At 37.7% G+C, this 19,776-nt stretch overlaps 1 protein-coding gene and 2 long non-coding RNA genes across 3 annotated transcripts in view; 2 read left to right on the top strand and 1 right to left on the bottom strand.

Moving 5' to 3' along the window:
* Positions 1 to 4,031, top strand: part of AASDHPPT (aminoadipate-semialdehyde dehydrogenase-phosphopantetheinyl transferase) — a 21,752-nt gene extending 17,721 nt beyond the window's left edge. Inside the window, exon 6 of the mRNA XM_050759513.1 lies at positions 2,097 to 4,031. Coding sequence (XP_050615470.1) covers positions 2,097 to 2,261 — 165 coding nt within the window. The 3' untranslated portion in view covers positions 2,262 to 4,031. The remainder of the gene's footprint in view (positions 1 to 2,096) is intronic.
* On the bottom strand, positions 2,171 to 7,330 carry LOC126936631 (uncharacterized). Its single transcript, XR_007719465.1, has 3 exons — positions 7,239 to 7,330; positions 4,987 to 5,059; positions 2,171 to 2,268 (listed from the first exon to the last, which is right to left on the bottom strand). It is a non-coding gene; the product is annotated as an uncharacterized LOC126936631 (long non-coding RNA).
* A 3,440-nt stretch (positions 7,331 to 10,770) lies between these two features.
* The window catches only part of LOC126936632 (uncharacterized), a 43,684-nt gene continuing 34,678 nt past the window's right edge, over positions 10,771 to 19,776 (top strand). The window contains exons 1-2 of the long non-coding RNA XR_007719466.1: positions 10,771 to 11,117; positions 16,790 to 16,866. This is a non-coding gene — a long non-coding RNA (uncharacterized LOC126936632). The remainder of the gene's footprint in view (positions 11,118 to 16,789; positions 16,867 to 19,776) is intronic.

Genomic DNA, 19,776 nt, shown 5'->3' on the forward strand with positions numbered 1-19,776 from the left:
TCGGATTTCTCTTTTTCTTAAATAGCATGAATCAATGTTAAGTTTGCTCTTTATTGATGGAAATCGTCATTTGCCTTATATCAGTTTAGAGAGTTTTGAGATTATAGATATAGTAATACTTTTTATTAGCAAATATTAAGATCACTAGGGATTTTGTAGAAACATTTTTAAAAAGCATTTGGGCGCAGTGGCTCACACCTGTAATCCCAGCACCTTGAGAGGCTGAGGCAGGTGGATCACCTGAGGTCAGGCGTTCCAGACCAGCCTGACCAACATGGAGAAACCCCATCTCTACTAAAAATACAAAATTAGCCAGGCATGGTGGCGGGTACCTGTAATCCCAGCTACTCAGGAGGCTGAGGCGGGAGAATCGCTTGAACCTGGGAGACAGAGGTTGCGGTGCACTGAGATTGCACCATTGCACTTCAGCCTGGGAAACAAGCGAAACTCTGTCTCATAAAAAAAATAAAAATGTTACCCACTTCTTCACATTCATATATGCTGAAGCATTACAACAACAAACGTAATAAAAAATGTGGTAATACTGTCATACTACTCATATTTCCAATAGACATTCAAGATTATCTTAGTCATCTTAATGGTGGTTTATTTCTTGGTGAATTGGGGTTGTGTTGAATGTAAGAGTACCATGTTGAAGGTTGATGCATAATGGAATTACCTTGGGAATTGAATCCACTCCTCCTTTTAAAGTAATATCCTAAGTTATTCCCAAAGTTACAGTGTCAAACATATAAGAGCCCTTGTGTCATATTGTGGCATAATATCAGTTTCAGTTCTTCAGCCACAATGTTTTTATACTTTATCATCCGATTACCTGGTAAGCAAGCGGGGGAAAAACTTAGGGTCAAAGACGCTTAGTTTGCATATAATTGTGATTCTGCGGAAGTATTTATTTAAGGAAAACAGGTATGTTTTAATGAAAACTACATGCATACCATTATTTTTAGTAAATCAACATGAAAGAATGTAGCATGATCAATGTGTATGCATCGTTACTTCCACAAAAGTAGCTCAGGCAACACACCGTACCTTTGATAGATTAATCAAAGGATTAAGAATTCTCCATAGATTATCTTCCTTATAAAGGGATGGCACGTTAAAATTGACACCTGTTATCGGAAGATGTTCTAACCCAGGTTACTGGTCCTTCTGTTTTTAAATCTCAGCTTCATACTCCCTGCAAAAATACCTTTTGTTTTCGTAGAGCTTTATAATTGTCGAAACGTGCACATTCAGTACTTACTTTTTATTTCCCTGAATAGAGCCTATTTAGGCAACAGTGGCATATTGGGAAGACTAGAGTACAGTTCACAAACTTGGGTTCCAGGCCCACATCTACCATTTAACCTGTGTTTTGAGCTTGGACAAATTGTTTGAATTGTTTGCTCTTCCTGAGCCTCAGATTCCCCATCCATAAAACTGAGATAACCATATCACAACATAGCTATGAGACCAGTCATATAAAGTAAGTACTGGACCTTGTTAAAAGCGCTGTACAAAACCCAAGTACTGTTCATACTAGAATGTGCGGAATATTAAAGAGGGTCTACACTGGGTTCAGTTGTGAACAAGGACTCTATCTCAGAGAGTAAGATACAGTTTAAATTTAGTATTGAATAAATAATTTCCTAAAGAAGTATATATCTCTGTATAGTTATGGCAGTTTTATCCGACCCACCTTTTAGAGTAGTATTTCACAAAAGTTCACTTTCTCACTCACCTCTATGAAAACATCCTGACTGCTTGTTAAAATTACAGATTTTGGGATCCCTTCTAACTTATATGTACGGAATCACACTTTTTGAATGTGGGACCCAGTAAATCTACATGTTAAATGCTACAGGTTTTTGTTATATAAAAAAGTTCAAGAATCAGATTTTCTGTTTCATATTTTTTTGATTTGTTGTATTGGCAACACTAATATAAGGAATAAATACAGTGTTCTAGGAATCCTACTATGTTGTCATTTAATACTACTAAATTGTAAGTTGGTCTTACTTATTTTCGTTATTATGAAATTGATCATAAGATTAACATGCAATATAACAATAAGGTAATCTGCTTTTCTCTTTTAGGTTCCATCTCAGGATGATTCCAAACCAACCCAGAGGCAATTTACTATTCTCAACTTTAATGATTTAATATCATCTGCTGTTCCCATGACACCCGAAGATCCTTCATTTTGGGACTGTTTTTGCTTCACAGAAGAAATTCCAATACGAAATGGTACAAAGTCATGATGATTCCCTGAGGAACAAAGGGAAATGAAAACTGTTTGTAATCTTCCGTATTTGCTGAAAAATGAATGCTTGTTTAGTATCAAATTTTACTTCACAAAAGTTTTTTTTAAAGAACAGAAACTTTTCCAATTAAAAAAAAAAAGTAGACTTCCAGTTCAAGATAGCTCACTGAAATACATGTTTACCTCTTTATCTCCTAAATTGCATTGAATTGATAGGAAGGATGGTGGAATCTTAAAGTGATACATGCTAACTGTAGAAAGATAGAAAACGCACATAAGCAAAAGGAAACATTGAAATGCTATCATTCAAAGATAACTACTCTTAAAACCTTGAGTATCTTTTCAGACCTTTTTCTTGGCAAATGAATCCATATTAACATATTTGATTTTTAAAAACATGGGAACATACTGTTTTGTAAATTTTTTTTAACTGCGCATCTACTGTTCATAAATATACATCTAACATAACTTTTTGTGGTTCTAACATACTCTGTTGTATAGCTAATACAAGTTAGGATGCTTTTGGCCAGAGGTAACAGTGTCCAAATGTAATTGGCCTAAGTAACCTAGGACATTGTTTAACATAACACAGGGTTCAGTGGTGTCATTAAAGACACACTTTTTTTTGCCTTGACCTCAGTTGGTTTGTTTTGCCTTAGGCTAATCCACCTCTCAATCACAAGAGCTGCTGCTATTACTTCACTTTTACATCTTCGTAAAATTGTATCTCAAAGGCAGAAAAGGCCATTCTCTCATTTGTTTTATCCATGAAGAAGACTTTTAACAAAAACCTCCGGAAGATTTCCCCTCAGTTTCCATTGACTTAGATCAGATTACAGAGAAAGGCAATGTCTGACATTTTTAGTCTGTTAGAAGTGGACTCTGTTGAAAAGAAAAGCTAAGCTAGGTGTGGAGAATGGAATTGGAAGCCCACTGCCTTCCCATAAGAAAAGTTTGCCATAATTTACTCATTTTTTTCTGTTAGACATTTTGATTATCTGCAGCTTATTACTACAAGCAGTGGCAGAGTGAATGTCCTTGTACATTTTGAGGTACATGCTTAATTATGTTCTTGAGACAGTTTCTAAAAGTGGAATGATTGATTTGACTGGTTCACAGGGCTTTAATTGTACAATTTCTCTCTCTAATTAGTACTATATGTGTGTGACCTCCCTCCCCTGCCAGAATACTCCTTGGTCAATTGTAGGTATTCTTTTTTATTTAATTGTTGCCAATATAAAAAGTGGTATGTCACTTTTAAAATTTGTATTTCTTTCATTACAAATAAGGTTGATATGTCAGTGTTGTTATTGGCTTTTCGTATTCCTCTTAACGTGAACCGTCTGTTCATTGTCTTTACCTGTTTTTGTTTTTAGCAAGTAGTACTTAATTTAAAGTGTGAACATAATATATAAGATGCCAAGACCATCATATTGATGACAAAAATATATTATGTGGTTGTAGTGCATGTCTTGGAGTTAAACTCTTAAGTATCAAGAAATAAAATAATTTCATTGTTTCTGTTACTAACATTAAAAGTGTGCAAATTGTATAAAATTAGGTACTTTGATTAGTAAAAAAAAAAGAAATTGAATGTTTTATATATTTTTTTTTATTTTATTAAGCATGCCCAGTTATGCCAAGCATAGTAAAAATAAAGGTCAAGTAGCATTTATAATAGAAGTACTGTTACCCCTAGCATGAGTGTAATGTGAAAAACTTTGTCTTGTCATTAAAATAATAAAAAAGATGAACGTTTATTATGGAATTTCTATGAGCCTGATGCTGTATTGGATTTGTATTTTTTAATTTTTAGGTTTTCTATTACTTTTAATCAAAGTTTCATGTGTATACAGCTTTAAAAAATCGAATAGATCTGTAAGATTTTTTTTTCCTAAGGAAAAAGGCCACTACTTTGACTTCTTCCATTTTCTGTCTCCAGGGCAAGCCCTTTCAACTCTTTTAGCTATTTGTTTTTTGTTGTTGTTGTTATTTATTACCATATCTCCAAATGACAGGCTTATATTGCTTTTACTTGATTTTTAAATTTTAGGCATTGTTTCTTTGATTCTCAAAGCGTCCCTCTTCTGCTTCCCAGCATTGCATATTCCCTTCTTATCCCCTTTTCTCCTCCCAGCATAATTATATCATAATTCAGTATTTACATTGTTGACTGTGATTACACTAAGAATATGTGTACATTATTGAGATTATGTAACTGCTGTGTACAGCTGATTGATGTATTATCCTTACCATATACTAATTTTTATTTCCTTTAGTTAATTGACTTTGCATAGATTTCTACCACATGTTTGAATGTCTTCTCTAACGTTCAGACATAACGATTATTCCATCAGTTTCATTCATCTTTTAAAAAATCACTCCTAGAGCAATCTGCTTTGTCCAGTTGGACTTTCTGCCTTCTATGGCTGGTGTACAGCTATAATCCTGAGATCTCCTTTGCTATGATCCTGGGGATTGTTTGTCTCCCCTGTGTTGGATTCCCTGTTTCCCCATTTGCTATCTCTCACTTCTTAGATTTACTCCATTCATGTGGAATAGCTTTTTGAGAACAAAGTGGGCATAGGAGTTATATTTTTTGAGACTTATAAGAGGAAGGGACAATCCTCCTATGCAGAGTGGTATGGGGATCTAGTTTCTTAAACCTATTATCCTATCCCCCTCCACATGAAGCCATTTGTTAGCTCTGTATTCATACTTACTTTTTCCAAGTATTTGATGCTGCATTTTGCTGAGTTTTGTGCTGGGCTGGCACATGCTGCTTCATATTCATGTCTGCTGGGTCGAATTATAACATACTGACCAATGTATGGCTTTATTGGTCTCTGTTAGTACGTTTCCTGCACAGGAACTCTCATAAACTGATTTTTAAAATGAATCTGTATATTTGTGTCTCTTCCATTTCAGACTCAGAAATTTAAAAGACTTGGATAAATTTTCAATTAAGTTTTTCACTATCAAAATTAGAATTGTTACCTATTCAGTATCTGAAACTCAAAATCCAGTTAGGATTGAGTAACTCAACAGCTCCTCACTAGTGGAACTATTACCATCTGAACTTGAGGACCAGATAGATTTATAAATACACATATGCAAATATATCTTTGGTCAAAAATATTCCTGAAAACTCCAAGTATCAGTACTTTTAAAGAGGATGTGAAGAGAGCTCATGATGATGGATTTTATTTTTATGGGGTAAATAAATACACCTTCATAGTGTTGTGAATTTGGGATTGGCAAAGGTCTTTGGATGTATTTCCAGTTTATCAGTTAATGTCGGGTAACTGCTGCATATGTCTTACGGTATTTATATTAGAAGCTATTTTGCATCTTAAGCACTCGTATATCAGGCTATTTAATTCTCATAACTCTTTGGAGTTTTATTTATAGGGAAAGTAAGTTACTAAGTTCTTGAACAACTTACTAAAGGGTATATATTCATTGAATAGTGAAGCTCGTTATTTGGTCAGAGTTAGGTTCAGATCTTTAGATCCAGAACCTAAGTCAACCACTATACTTAGTGGTGTGCTGCTGGTAAATATTTAACAATCAGCAATCCTGGGGCAGGGAAGGAGAGGCCTTTATATGTAACTTTTGCTTATTCCATGAAATATGTCGTGTAACCAACACCTAGGTTTAACACATGTTGGCATTTTGCCATATTTGCTTCAGATCTTTTCTCCTCTCAGGAATGAAGCAAATGCAGCTGAAGACTTCCTACCTCCCAGTTACCACCCCTTCATCTTTCCCTTTCCAGGGATAATCTCCAATATTTGTAATTTTATGCTCTTATGCACTTACTATTTGTGTATGTATAGTGTTTTGTGATTAAATCTTACATTTCCCTATGAGGATTGAAACATTAGGATGGAATCTCTTTGTGTGCTACTTAGAAGTAGCAACAGTGTCAGAATAATTGGGCTCACTTAAGCCACACTTCTCAAGGAGTATACATACTTAGGAGTAGGCACTGGTGTGTTGGTAGTAACTCATCAAAAGATAGCAGTTGGTCATTTAGAGGCATTCATTTTACCTGAAGTTTTAGAAAGAATCTTTTCATAATAAAAGTGTTACAGACATTGTAAGTAGCATGCAAATTTGCCCATATTTTAAGTAAAAAGGTGTGGGGCTTCAGAGGAATTTTCCTGCCCATGAGTACATAGTCGCTGTTCTTTACTTTTAGGGTCATTTTTGAATGAAAGAAAATTGGAAAGGAGCCAACATTAGAGAGGAAAAAAAGTAACATTTGTTGAGTACTTAAGCAGTAGAGCCGAAATCTTGGTGTGATATACACCTTTGCAGGTCACCTTTAGGGGACTGACCATGTTGCAGGTATAGGACCACTTTTTTACTATCCTAGAAGCCTTCAGCAATAGGCAAGTGAAATCCCATAAATTTGGTGGTCCTGATAGTTCCATGGGTATTTTCTGTTGTTACTTAGCAGCCTTGAAAACTCTTTTTATGCTTTTCCCAGTGTTGTGTGAGCAAGAAGCCTGCTAAACTAGTTGTTCTTTTCCCCTCTAAATCCACTGTCTTTCACCCTTCAGTACGCCAGGTAGCTGACTTCTATGTACCTTATTGGCCAGGCTGTCTTTTCCTTGATCGGGTTTTGCAAATAGAGGTGGAAGAGGGTATTAGCGGAAGACCAGGTAGAAAGGGAAATAGGATGATTATCCACTTGCCTTCCTGCCCTGCAGTGGCTTGGATATAACTCTGTTCCTCAGCATCACAGCTTCTGACATAGCCTTCTCCATAGATAGAGCTCATGGGTTCAGGAACCACTTTTCCCTGCCTTTTCATTTTAGGAGTAGAAAGATCTTGCTCTTGCTTAGCCTAAGCTGCTGCACTATCTCTCGCAGATTTGTGTTATTCTTGCCTACACCCTCGTTGATGATTACTTTTGGTTGCGCCATCTGTTTCCTGCTACAACCCTGAATAATACAGTAATTTGTACCATGAGTAGTCCTGGGAAAGTGGAATTCTGGAATTGGATCGCTCACATACTTGATTTATATACAAATAACTTCCTTGTCAGGGGAAATGGATGCTTATCATTGGTAACAAGTGGTGATGTCACAATTGCTCACATCATCACTAGTAGTGGCATGGAGTCATGGAATACAAGTGGAGTAGTGTTGGAAGATCAAGTGGCTGTGGCACATAGTCACTATGGTCATAGTAGGGATTACAGAGATTGTTAGGAGGGCTGGCTCTTTTGAATGTCTAGAGCATATACACAGGGAAAAGGATAAATTGAAAGCAAAGGGAAAAATTGGGGAAAAAAACACTAAGTATCACAAAATCTATGGCAACTCTAGGGGAATATCTTATATTTTGTAGATAAAGCTAAGAATCAAGCCTAGAGCTTTTATTGTAAGGGCTGCTGAGTTGTAATACCAATTACTGGCCAGTACTGAGTCTCTCATGCTAAGGGCATTGGTATGGAAGAAGTGGGACCTTCAGAAATGAGATGGGGACATTTGGGTTGCCACAGACAAGGCTGAGAACCTTGAACATTTTACATTTCCCTGAACCTTCCCTACTGGCAGAGGCAGCCCCATTTGTCTGAAGGGACAATCTTATCTCCTGATATAGTTTTGAGATGTCAGGTTGAATTCTGACCCCCTGCGTTGGAATTGGGGCCTGGTGGGAGGTGATTGGATCATGGGGGCAGGTTTCTAATGAATGGTTTATCACCATTGTCTTGGTGCTGTCCTTGTGATAGTGAGTTCTCGTGAAACCTGGTTGTTGTAAAGCAGGTGGCACCTCCCCCTCAGTCTCTCACTTGCTTCTGCTTTCTGCCTACTCCCTGTGTAAGCTTCCTGAGGCTTCCCTAGAAGCTGAGCAGATGTGGGCATCATGCTCCCTGTGAAGCCTGCAGAACCATGAGCCAATTAAACTTTTTTCTTTACAAATTACTCAGGCTCAAGTGTTTCTTTGTGGCAACACAAGAATAGCCCAGTATGCATCTCCACTTGCCCTGCAAAGGAAAGACAGTGTATCAATGAATTCACTTGAGATGGTTCTCTCATAAGCAGGTGTCAGTTATCCTCAGGATTTATATCCACTATCCATCTTTACTTTTTGGAAAATAACAAATACCCTAAACAGAGAAGTATAAGATCAGGTCCAGGAGGAAGGGCCTATTCAGAAGAGTTGCAGAATATTACTACTTTGCATTGTAGGGGTTTGGAGGACAGAATGGGAATAGATTCTAAGGGCATTTGACTGAAAAGGGTTACATCAGATAAGGCAGGCATACTAATGGGGATGTACTCACACAGAAAATGTGAGTTAATGTGTTGGCCTGAGAATCTGGGAATGGCGATAAGTCTGTCACATTGTTTGACTAAAACCTAAACTCAGTGGTAACCTACAATCAATGATGTTGAAATGTTAGAACTTTCCTGACGGAAAGAGTCCAGAGCCTTAGGAAGATAGGAATGGGGATCTGTTCTTTGCTAATCTGCACATTCATCCTCTGAGGGACTGGGCTTGGAAGACAGTCACTTTGCCAAGGATGTTTTTTTAAATCCATTAGTAAATGAGTACCTTGAAAAGCCTTATGGTTTCATCTCTGTAGATCAAAGATGCTGCAGTGAATTTAGGTTACTTGTTTTCAATGGGAATAATATGATTCCAGAACGGTTGAAATCATGAGATGGTACTTCAGAGTAGTCATCAAAGAGTCTTGTGCCACAGGGGTTTCTGGTGATGGTTCATTGATCACAGGATCTCTAGGGGTAGATTAAATGGGCAGCCTGCAAAGATCTGTTTGACACATTAACGGAAAAGTTCTAGGTCTGATGAACAGATACTTGACTGAAATCACTGTGGTGGTGATCCACACTTTACTAATTTTTTTTTTTTTTTTTTTTTTGAGACGGAGTCTCTCTCTGTCGCCCAGGCTGGAGTGCAGTGGCTGGATCTCAGCTCACTGCAAGCTCCGCCTCCCGGGTTTATGCCATTCTCCCGCCTCAGCCTCCCAAGTAGCTGGGACTACAGGCGCCGCCACCTCGCCCAGCTAGTTTTTTGTAGTTTTAGTAGAGACGGGGTTTCACTGTGTTCGCCAGGATGGTCTCGATCTCCTGACCTCGTGATCCACCCGTCTCAGCCTCCCAAAGTGCTGGGATTACAGGCTTGAGCCACCACGCCCAGCCTCACTTTACTAATTTTTTTAAAAACTTAGCCATTTTATACACTTAGGATCTCTTAATCAAGGGGATAGCTAGAGCCCTTTGACAAAGAATCCTGCAATGCAGTCACAAGTATACAAGAGAAATGCTCTCCCAATCCTTTCTAGGCACACCTGTGTCTATTTACCATGGTAATTTTTCAATGGGGAAAGAGAAATACTAAGAACTTCTGGGGCCTGTTAGATACTGGTTCTGAGTTGATAATAGTGAGCCCAAACTGAGTCTGTGTTGCCTTGTCAAAGTGGAAGCTATGGACATTTGGGAAAATGCAGTCTTGGCCTGAGTCCATCTCATAATGTGGTTATTTTCCCAGTTCCAGTTGAATAGTGGAATAAATACACGGTTGTCTCTCAGTATCTGTAGGGGTTGGTTCCAGGACCCCCCTCAGATACCAAAATCCATGGATGCTTAAGACCCTTATATAAAATGGCATAGTATTTGCACATCCTAAGCAGATCCTCTCACCTACTTGAAATCCTCTCTAGATCACTTATAATACATAATTATTGTTGTACTCTATTGTTTTCCTAATTTATAATATTTTTATTCTTGTATTGTGTTTTAAATTTTGAACAGTTGTTGGCTGAATCCACAGTTGCGACCCCTACAGATACAGAGGGCCAGCTGTACTTACTAATTTGCAGGTGTCACACATTGGTTCCTTTCCCTGTGAGGTGAAAGTTGTGGTGGCAAGGGCCAAGTGGAAGCCCCTAGAACTGCTCATCCCTGCCTCTGGCTAAGGCAGTAAACCAAGTAATACTGCATCCCTAAAGGAACTGCAGAGATCAGTGCCACAATCAGAGACTTGAAAGACGTAGAGGGGTGATGTGACTGTTTTCACTCCCACCTTCCTAATTTTCTCTGGCCTGGGTGTGGTATGGGTGCTGTTCTTGTTCCTTAGGTACACCGTCAGACAATTCTCCTTCCTTCCTCACATCATCAGTCTGTGCCACCCACCATCTCTTAATGCAGTCACCTCTTCATCCAGTGGTATTTGCCCACATCCCCATTGAGCTTACCTGTTTGGCTAAGGCAAAATATTAGTCTTGGAAAATGACTGTAGATTATTGAAATTTAATCAGATAGGGATGTCAATTTTGGGTGGTGTTGCCAGAACAAGTCAACACAACCCATGGGACCTCAAATGAAATTGTTCACTTAGCAAATGTTTTCTTTGTAATTCCTATCAGCAAAGAAACTCAGAAGCAGTATATCTTCATATGACAGAGACAGCAGTCACTGTTTTATAGCTCTTGGGTTCTCTGTCACAATGTAGTCAGAAGGGTCCTTGATCCATTACACTGATAGCATTCTGTTTTCTGGTGACCTTGGTGGTAAGACACATGCATGCCAGAAGATAGGAGATAAATGCTGTAAAAGTTCAGAGACTTGACATAGGGAATAAATTAATATTCCCTCTAAAATGAAAGAAGGGTTGCATTGTTTTGCACCAAACACAATAAATAGAGCAGCATAATGCTTGATGAGCTTCTATGAATTCTTGAAGGCAAAATAACTATGTCTGATCTGTTGCTATAATTCACTTACTAGGTAGCTCCTAAGCCTGCCTGTTTGGAGGGGAGCCATGTATCTGTGAAAATTCTGTCAGGAAAATGGAGGCACTACAAATGTAACAGGTAATTTTACCTCTGACTGCTGCTTACCTTTATGTTAGTTCTTCCTCATCCTCTCAAATTATTGAGCATCCCAAATCTTGGTCCTCATAGCTCATCACTTTTCTCTTAATACTTATTCCCTTGGTGATCTCATTCATTCTCAGGCTTCAGATACTATCCATATGCTGATGCCTCCCAAATATTTAATGTCTGTCCACACCTTTCAAGACCTCTTACCTGTCTCCAGACTCAGATTTCCAGATGCCTACACATGTCCACTTGATATCCACTGGTAGCTTGCACATAATATGTTTGAAACTAAGTTCTTAATAGGCATTCTCCACCTCTTCTCACCCAAACTTATACCATCCCTGGGATCATCTGTCCCTCTGTCCTTTCTATCTTCCTCCGTCTCAGTATATGAGATCTTCATCCTTCCAGCCACTTGGATTCAAATCCATGGGATCATCCTCTTTTCTCTCCTACTCCACACATACGTTTCTTTCTTATACACAGTACTTGAGTACTTCTTTCAACAAACAGTACTTGAGCAAAACTGTCAGTTCAACCTTCAAACCACACCCAGAGTTGGACCACTCTTCACCATCTCCGCTGCTCCTCACCTGATCCAGGCCACTACTGCCTCACCTGGGTGATTGCCACGATCTCTGCAATGGACTGCCTACTTCCAGTCTTTCCCCCTTCAGTCTATTCTCCACATTGCAGCCATCTCCCTCACGGTAAAAGCCAGAGTCTTTCTAACAAGCATAGTAGCCTACATGGTCTAGCCTCTGTTGCTCCCTACCGTTCTATTCTGTTTCTCATTCTCATTTCCTACTCGTATTCTCACTTATTACTATGTTGGTGCAAAAGCAATTGCAGTTTCAGACCGTGAATTTTAAATCATTATAACTAAGCTGAGACACATCGTTATTAATCAAAATAGGAACCATTACAATCAACCCAGTTTTGCCGATGAGAAATAAGTTTATTCCTGTAGCATAAAAATCCATGCTTTGGGATTTGACGAACTCTTGGAAAGAATTTTCTGCATCCTGCTGGTTGTGGGAGCGTTTTCCCTGCAAAAAGTGGTGGTTGGTTGGCAAGAGCTCAGGTGAATATGGCAGATGAGGCAAAATTTCGTAGTTCAATTTGTTCAACTTTTGAAGCATTGGTTGTGTGATGTGCAGTCGGGTGTCGTTGTGAAGAATTGAGCCTTTTCTGTGGACCAATGCTGGCTGTAGGCGTTGCAGTTTTCGATGCGTCTCATCGATTTGCTGGGCATACTTCTCAAATGTAATGGTTCTGCAGGATTCAGAAAGCTGGATCAGACCGGCAGTAGGCCACCAAACAGTGACCAGGACCTTTTTGTTTTGCAGCGTTGGTTTTGGGAAGTGCTGTGGAGCTTCTTGTTGGTCCAGCCACTGAGCTGGTCATCGCCAATTATCATATAAAATCCACTTTTCATCTCACATCACAATCCGATCAAGAAATGGTTTGTTGTTGTTGCATAAAATAAGAGAAGACACTTTTATTTTCAGTTAGCTCATGAGGCACCCACTTACTGAGCTTTTTCACCTTTCCAGTTTTCTTCAAATGCTGACTGACTGTAGCATGGTCGGCACTGAGTTCTTTGGCAACTTCTTGTGGAGTTTAAGAGGGTTTGATGGTTGCTCTGAATTGGTCATTGTCAACTTCCGGTGGTCGGCTGGTACACTCCTCATCTTCAAGGCTCTCGTCTCGTTTTTGCAAAACTTCTTGAACCACCACTGCACTGTACATTCATTAGCAGTTCCTGGGCCAAATGTGTTGTTGATGTTGCAAGTTGTCTCTACTGTTTTACAACCCATTTTGAACTTGAGTCAGAAAACACTCGAATTTGCTCTTTGTCTAACATCATTTCCATAGTCTAAAATAAACATAAATAAACAGCAAGTAATAAGTCATTAGCAAAAAAAAAAAAAAAAAAAGAAATGCCCCTTAAAATGATATATAACGTAACTACATTTATTTAAGAATGTATTCCAATATCAACAGTGCAAAAACCACAATTACTTTTGCACTCAACTAATACTATTCTCTCTATGTTCACTTTACTGCAACCACACTGGGCTTCTCTGTTCCTTGAATATACCAGGCACTGTCCTGCTTCAGGTCTTTACACTTACTGTCCCTTTGTCTGGAATGTTCTTCTTCCAGATACTCGCATGGTTCACCCCTTACTTCCATCAGATCTTTACTTGACAGTCATCTCCTTAGTGACTTCCCCTGGACACTCCAAAATTGTACATCATTCTGTTTCCCATTCCCAACACTCCAGATCTCGATTCTCTGCTTTATTTTCCCTGTGGGGCTTAACCACCATCAAACACACCATACATTTTAGTGTCTTCATTATTGTCTGTCTCAACTCCAGTCCTTGCCAGACTATAAGATTCAAGGAGGACAGGGATTTAAACTAGTTTTGTTTACTCCTATTTCCCCATGGTCTTATAACAGTGCCTACCTCATATAAAGGCTCAACAACTATCCGCTGAATGAATGCATGCTGTGGTTTTGTTTTAGTTGTCTAGGGCTGCCATAACAAAGTACCACAGACTTTGTAGCTTAAATAGAAATTTATCTCCTCACAGTCCTGAAAGGCTAGAAGTCTGAGATTAGGGTGTCAGTAGGGTCAGTTTCTTCTGAAGCTTCTCTCCTTGGTTTGTAGATGACCCTCTTCTCCCTGTGTTTCTGCATGGTCTTTATGTTTATCTGTGTCTTCATCTCTTCTTACGAGGATACCAGTCAGATTAGTGCCTACCCTAAAGACATCATTTAACCCTAATTACCCCTTAATTATCTTATGTCCAAATACTGGCACATTCTGAGATACTAGGGGTTAGGACTTCGACATATGAATTTGGGGTGACAAAATTCATCCCACAACATGTCTCTGCCCCTATGACATATTCACTTTCTCAGATGGATTATTTATCTCCCCATCCTCTCTATTTGCTCACATAATGCTAATCCCTTTCCTTCTTTGCCAGTATTCCAATTTTCAACTACAGTCATGCGTTGCTCAATGACAGGGATATATTACGAGAAATGTGTCCATTAGGTGATTTCGTGATTGTGTGAACATTATAGAATATACTTATACAAACCTAGATGGTACAACCTACTACACACCTAGGCAATATGGTAGAGCCTATTGCTCCCAGGCTACAAACCTGTATAACATGTTACAGTACTGAATACCGTAGGCAATTATAACATAATGATAAGTATTTATGTATCTAAACATATCTATACATAGAAAAAGTACAGTAAAAACATGGTATAAAAGACTAAACATGGTACACCATTTTTAATGGTACACATTGTATAGGGCAGTCACCATGAATAGAGATTACAGGGTTGGAAGTTGCCCTGGGTGCATCAGTGAGAGAGTAGAGAGTCAATGTGGAGCCCTAGGACCTTACTGTCCACTACTGCAGATGTTATCAACACTATACACCTCAGCTACACTAATATTATAAGAAATATTTTTCCTTCTTCAATACTAAATTAACTTTAGCTTACTATAGCTTTTAAACTTTATAAACTTTTTTATGTTTTAAACATTTTTACCGTTTTGTAACAACACTTAAAACACACGCATTGTATGCTGTACAAAAATATTTTCTGTCTTTATATCCTTATTCTATAAACTTTTCTCTATTTTTGAAATTTTGAATTTTGTTTACTTTCTAAACTTTTTTGTTAAAATCTAAGTCGCAGTACACACACATTAGCTTGGGCCTGTACAGATTCAGGATCATCAATGTCACTGTCTTCAACCTCCACATGTTGTCCCAATGGAAGGTCTTCAGGGGCAACATGCAAGGATTTGCCATCTCCTGATAACAACGCCTTCTGGAATATCTCCTAAAGGGCCTGCCTGAGGCTGTTTTACAGAAGCAGAAGGAGTAAATTTTAAAATAAATATTAAATGTGTAACATAGTAAATACACAAACCAGTAACAGTCATTTATTATCATTATCAAGTATTCTGTACTGATCATAATTCTGAACATAATTGTATGCACTAGACTTTTATACAACTGACAGTGTTGCAGGTTTGTTTACACCAGCATCACCACAAACACACGAATAATGCATGGCGCTGTGAAGTTACAGCAGCTATTATGCCACTAGGCAATAGGAATATTTCAGCCCCATTATAATCTTATGAGACCACTATTGTATATGTGGTCTATCATTGACCGAAATGTCATGATTTGCCATATGACTGTATACATTTCTATATTTATTTGTATAAAATCTCTCTCTTCCTTCCACCTTTGGACTCTTAAGTTTCAGGCATTCTGTTAACACTTGACTAATATTCTTAATTTAAACATCATAGCCACACTACAAAGTAAGCACGGTTCCTCATATTTCAAGAATGTAAAATCTGAGGCCCAAGGGAATTAGACCTTTTTTTGGAGGTCATGTTAACTCATAAATGATGTCATTCTGATTTTAATTTAATTTCCACAGACTCAAAAGCACATTCTTTTATTTCTATACCACATTGTCATCAAGATGAATGGTGGAAAAGCATACTTCTGCCTTATATGTTGTGAGTGAAGCTGCCCTTGAAGGAAGTCTCCTGTTTTAGGAAATAAGATTAAGTTTAGATTCTGAATAATTATCCCCATAAATTGAATTTGGATGTTATATTTATATATTTTACTACTGCAATTTGTATTGTCCTTGATGATGATTTAAATTTATTCTACACAATTTAACAATTTTAAAATATTAAAAGTTGTTTCCTTACGAAAGTGTCAGAATTACACAATGAATTAATAATGTTGAAACAATGGCTATAATTTTATCCTAAAATGCAAAGGAAAATGTCCTTGCTTTTGTTTTGTTTTGTTGTTGTTTTGTGTTTGTTTGTTTTCATTGCTTTTGTTAAAACAGTGTAACATATGTTCTTGATAAAAATGCCAGGGCTTTATTGGTGAAAACCATAGTAGGCTTTGAAAGCCAGTTACTTATAATTAAGTGAATATCATTATCTCTTTGGGTATAGATGATTGTTTAAAATAGAAATTTTTTTATTGATTTTATGTTTTAGAAAGAGCTTTGCTTTAAAATATATATCATGTTGGCATTGAAAAACTTAATTCCAGTGGATACCAGTTGTGAAATCATTAAGTTGATAAAAAATAGCTGTCCATAATTTTGATACATACATAGAAATGCTATAGGTCACAGTGCAACTACTTATAACTATTGAACTCTGATTTTTATTTTGCATTTCCAAACAAACTGTTGCTCTGAGTTTGTGGATGATGATCTAGTGGCCATTTAATGGTAGTTTTTAAATTGGTGTCAAGAGGTGAAAGGGCAGAGATGGTGCTTTCATTGACTCTTAGGCTGTGTAAAAGGAAAATGTTTACTTCTTTTTTATTTCTGTGTATATACAGCTCCTAAAAATAAAAGGTTAGAGCATTTAATCCAAATAAATATCTTTTCAGAGCATATGAACACTCTGAAGGAGCTAAAGATTTAGATAATAATCAATACCTGTGAAATCTGATATTAATTTAGGGACTTAAAATAGACCTGTAGACAGCGAAATGTTTGCAGTGAATGATAATTAAAACAAAGAAATACTCTGAATTTTCAAGTATAAATTCCTGTTGTTTTCCTAGGAACCCCTCGTATATAAATGAGTGCAGTTGGTCATCAGGTTGACTGAAAACATTAATCTTTTAGTAACATGGAAGAGGTAAGCATAATCTGGTGAAATCCAGTTTGTATCATTGTTGGAGACCTATTTTATTTAACAATCAAATAATTAATTTGAGCCAAGCTCAGTGGTGCACATCTGTAGTCCCAGCTACTCTGGAGACTGAGGTGGGAGAATCACTTGAGCCCAGGAGTTAGAGGCCAATCTGGGCAATATAGCAAGACACTCTCAGAAAAAAAAAAAATTAATTTGAGGTATTTTTCTTTTATTTGAATATTCAAGATAAAGCTGGGCATCTTGAAGCACATGAATTAAAGCCATTTTATAGCTGAGCTAGGCTAGAAAAGCCTTATCCTGAATCTTTTTTTTTTTTTTTTTTTTTTTTTTTTTTGAGACAAAGTCTGGCTCTGTCGCCCAGGCTGGAGTGCAGTGGCGCGATCTCGGCTCACTGCAACCTCCGCCTCCCAGGTTCACACCATTCTCCTGCCTCAGCCTCTTGAGTAGCTGGGACTACAGGTGCCCGCCACCACGCCCGGCTAATTTTTTGTATTTTTAGTAGAAACGGGGTTTCACCGTGTTCGCCAGGATGGTCTCAATCTCCTGACCTTGTGATCCACCTGCCTCGGCCTCCCAAAGTGCTGGGATTACAGGCGTGAGCCACCGTGCCCGGCGTATCCTGGAATCTTAATAAAGATTAAATAAATCTTAATAAAGATAAAATAATCTTAATCTTAAATTTAAGAAAGTGAAGATGAATAAATACAGTCCCTTGAGGGCAATCTTCACGTGGAAAAGAATTTCCAGATTTGTAAAAAAGAATGGCATGTAATTTTGAGTTAAGGATGCAGCATTTCTGCATTTGTATTTGCAGAAATCAGGGTTCAGATATCAAATGCATCATTTGTCAAAACTGCCTTTTGCAAAACTGACATCCTTTCAACTTTGGACATGGTTAATTTACTAAGGGAAAAAATGTTTACTTCTTCCTGGACTTTAACCACATTTGTATTTAGAATTACCATGAAAAATGATATTTCTCAAAAAAAGTTGACATATCGAGATAGATATACTCATGAAGCTATCAAATAGAAAATTGTTCCCAAAAAAATTAATTTTATAGAAAAATGACACTTTTATGTCCTAGTTTGCTTATGTTATGTTTTATCCCAGTCACTTGTATGTCATACTACTTTTAGGGTGTGTGTGAAAATGTGCAATATTTGATCACTTAAAAACCTAATTTAGGAGGTGTCAGCCAGGAACAAGTGCAATATATTATGTCCAAAGTAATTGTGCAGATTTCTCATCATGCGAAATGGTTACTTTATTTCAAATAGATTTTCTTTCCTCTTTTCTCTATTTCTTACGTGCGAAATTATCAGATAATATTTTCTTTCTGCTGACCTTGAGGCAGGGAAGAACAAACTTTTCTTTCAGAGCACAAGAGTTCATTTATGTGAGGTTCCTAGGAAAATTAAGAAAGCCAGTTAGATAAGCTTAATGGGAACTCATGATGGGTTCAGATTTTTCAGCATTTCTTTAGGAAACTTTTTATTTGCCAGTTTAGTTTTACAGAGTGAACTATACGTCGTGGTTCTAAGGAGACATTATAGGTACTACATCATCCATGCATCCACTAATACAACTTTCAGTCTGTCCTGTTCATGATTTCCAGAATTGTCTTTCTTGCAAACCAAGTTAAATTGTGCCATTGTCTTCCCTGAAAAACAGGGTTTTAGCTCTCTCTTATCCTGTAGGTTCAAGTGTAAAGTCCTTAATATGGCTTACAACACTCCAGTTACAAACCTCCTCCAAATCTTCACTTCTCGACTTTATTTCACTATGCCACTCTTTAGCTATAGTTGCTTTTCATTGATTTTCAGACCCCTAAATCCATTTACCTTCTGCCTTTTCTGTACTTGTCCTTCCCAGCTGATTGCTCTCATTTCAATTCATGACCCTAATATTAAATGGGTTGTAGTGCTGCCCCACAGTCATGCATTCCGGGTCCACTCACCCAGATAACTTTTCCATACTTTCCCTTCTCTTCTCCAACTTCTAATACATTCTCCAGCTTTGCTCTTTGCTGATTACCTTGCTTCCTATTCCACTGAAAAAGCAGATGTTTCAGAAGAGAATTTCCCCCAAGCTTCCTCCGTCACAGCCACCCACCTTGCTGGGTCTGTGCCCATGCAGTGTGCCTCCCCTGCTGCCACTAGAGAGCAATGTCCACACTCGTGTCTAAGCCCAGCCCCTTGATTTGGACACTAGATTCATTCCCTCTACTCTGGATGGTACTTTGGAAAATCTCACCTCTTTGGCACATCAATTTCTTGTCAATTACAGCATCATTCCCAGAAACATAAACATGTGTTACTTATCTCATCTTAAAAAGAAATCCTCTCCTTTTTCACCAAATTGATGCTTTTTTAAAAAAGAGAGAGAAAGAGAGAAAAGAAGGAAAGAAAGAGAAAAAGAAAAGAAAGAAAAGAGAGAGAAAGGGAGAAAGAAAAAGAGAAAGAAAAAGGGAAAGAGAGAGAAAGAAAAAGAAAGAAAGAGTAAGAAAGAAAGAAAAGAAAGAAAGAAAAAGAGAATGAAAAAGGGAAAGAGAGAGAAAGAAAAAGAAAGAAAGAGTAAGAAAGAAAGAAAAGAAAGAAAGGAAGAGAAAGAAAAAGAAAGAACCCTCTTTTCACTCCATCCTTCCCTCTTGGATACTGTACCATATTTCAGTTTCCCTTTTCTGCAAGAACTGGAGATGACTTCATTATCTACAGTTCTTCTCATCTATTATAATAATTCTAGAACCAACTCAAATCAGGCTTTTGCCTCACTGACCACTGATACTTCTTTTTTTCAAAGTCACCAAAGACTTCCGTGTTCCTAAGTCCTTTGGGCAGTTCTCAGTCCTCATCCTACTTGGCCTATCAGCAGCATTTATCTCCCTGTAAA

This window comes from Macaca thibetana, chromosome 14 (genome assembly GCF_024542745.1).
Source record: "Macaca thibetana thibetana isolate TM-01 chromosome 14, ASM2454274v1, whole genome shotgun sequence".
NCBI classification, from domain to species: Eukaryota; Metazoa; Chordata; class Mammalia; order Primates; family Cercopithecidae; genus Macaca; species Macaca thibetana.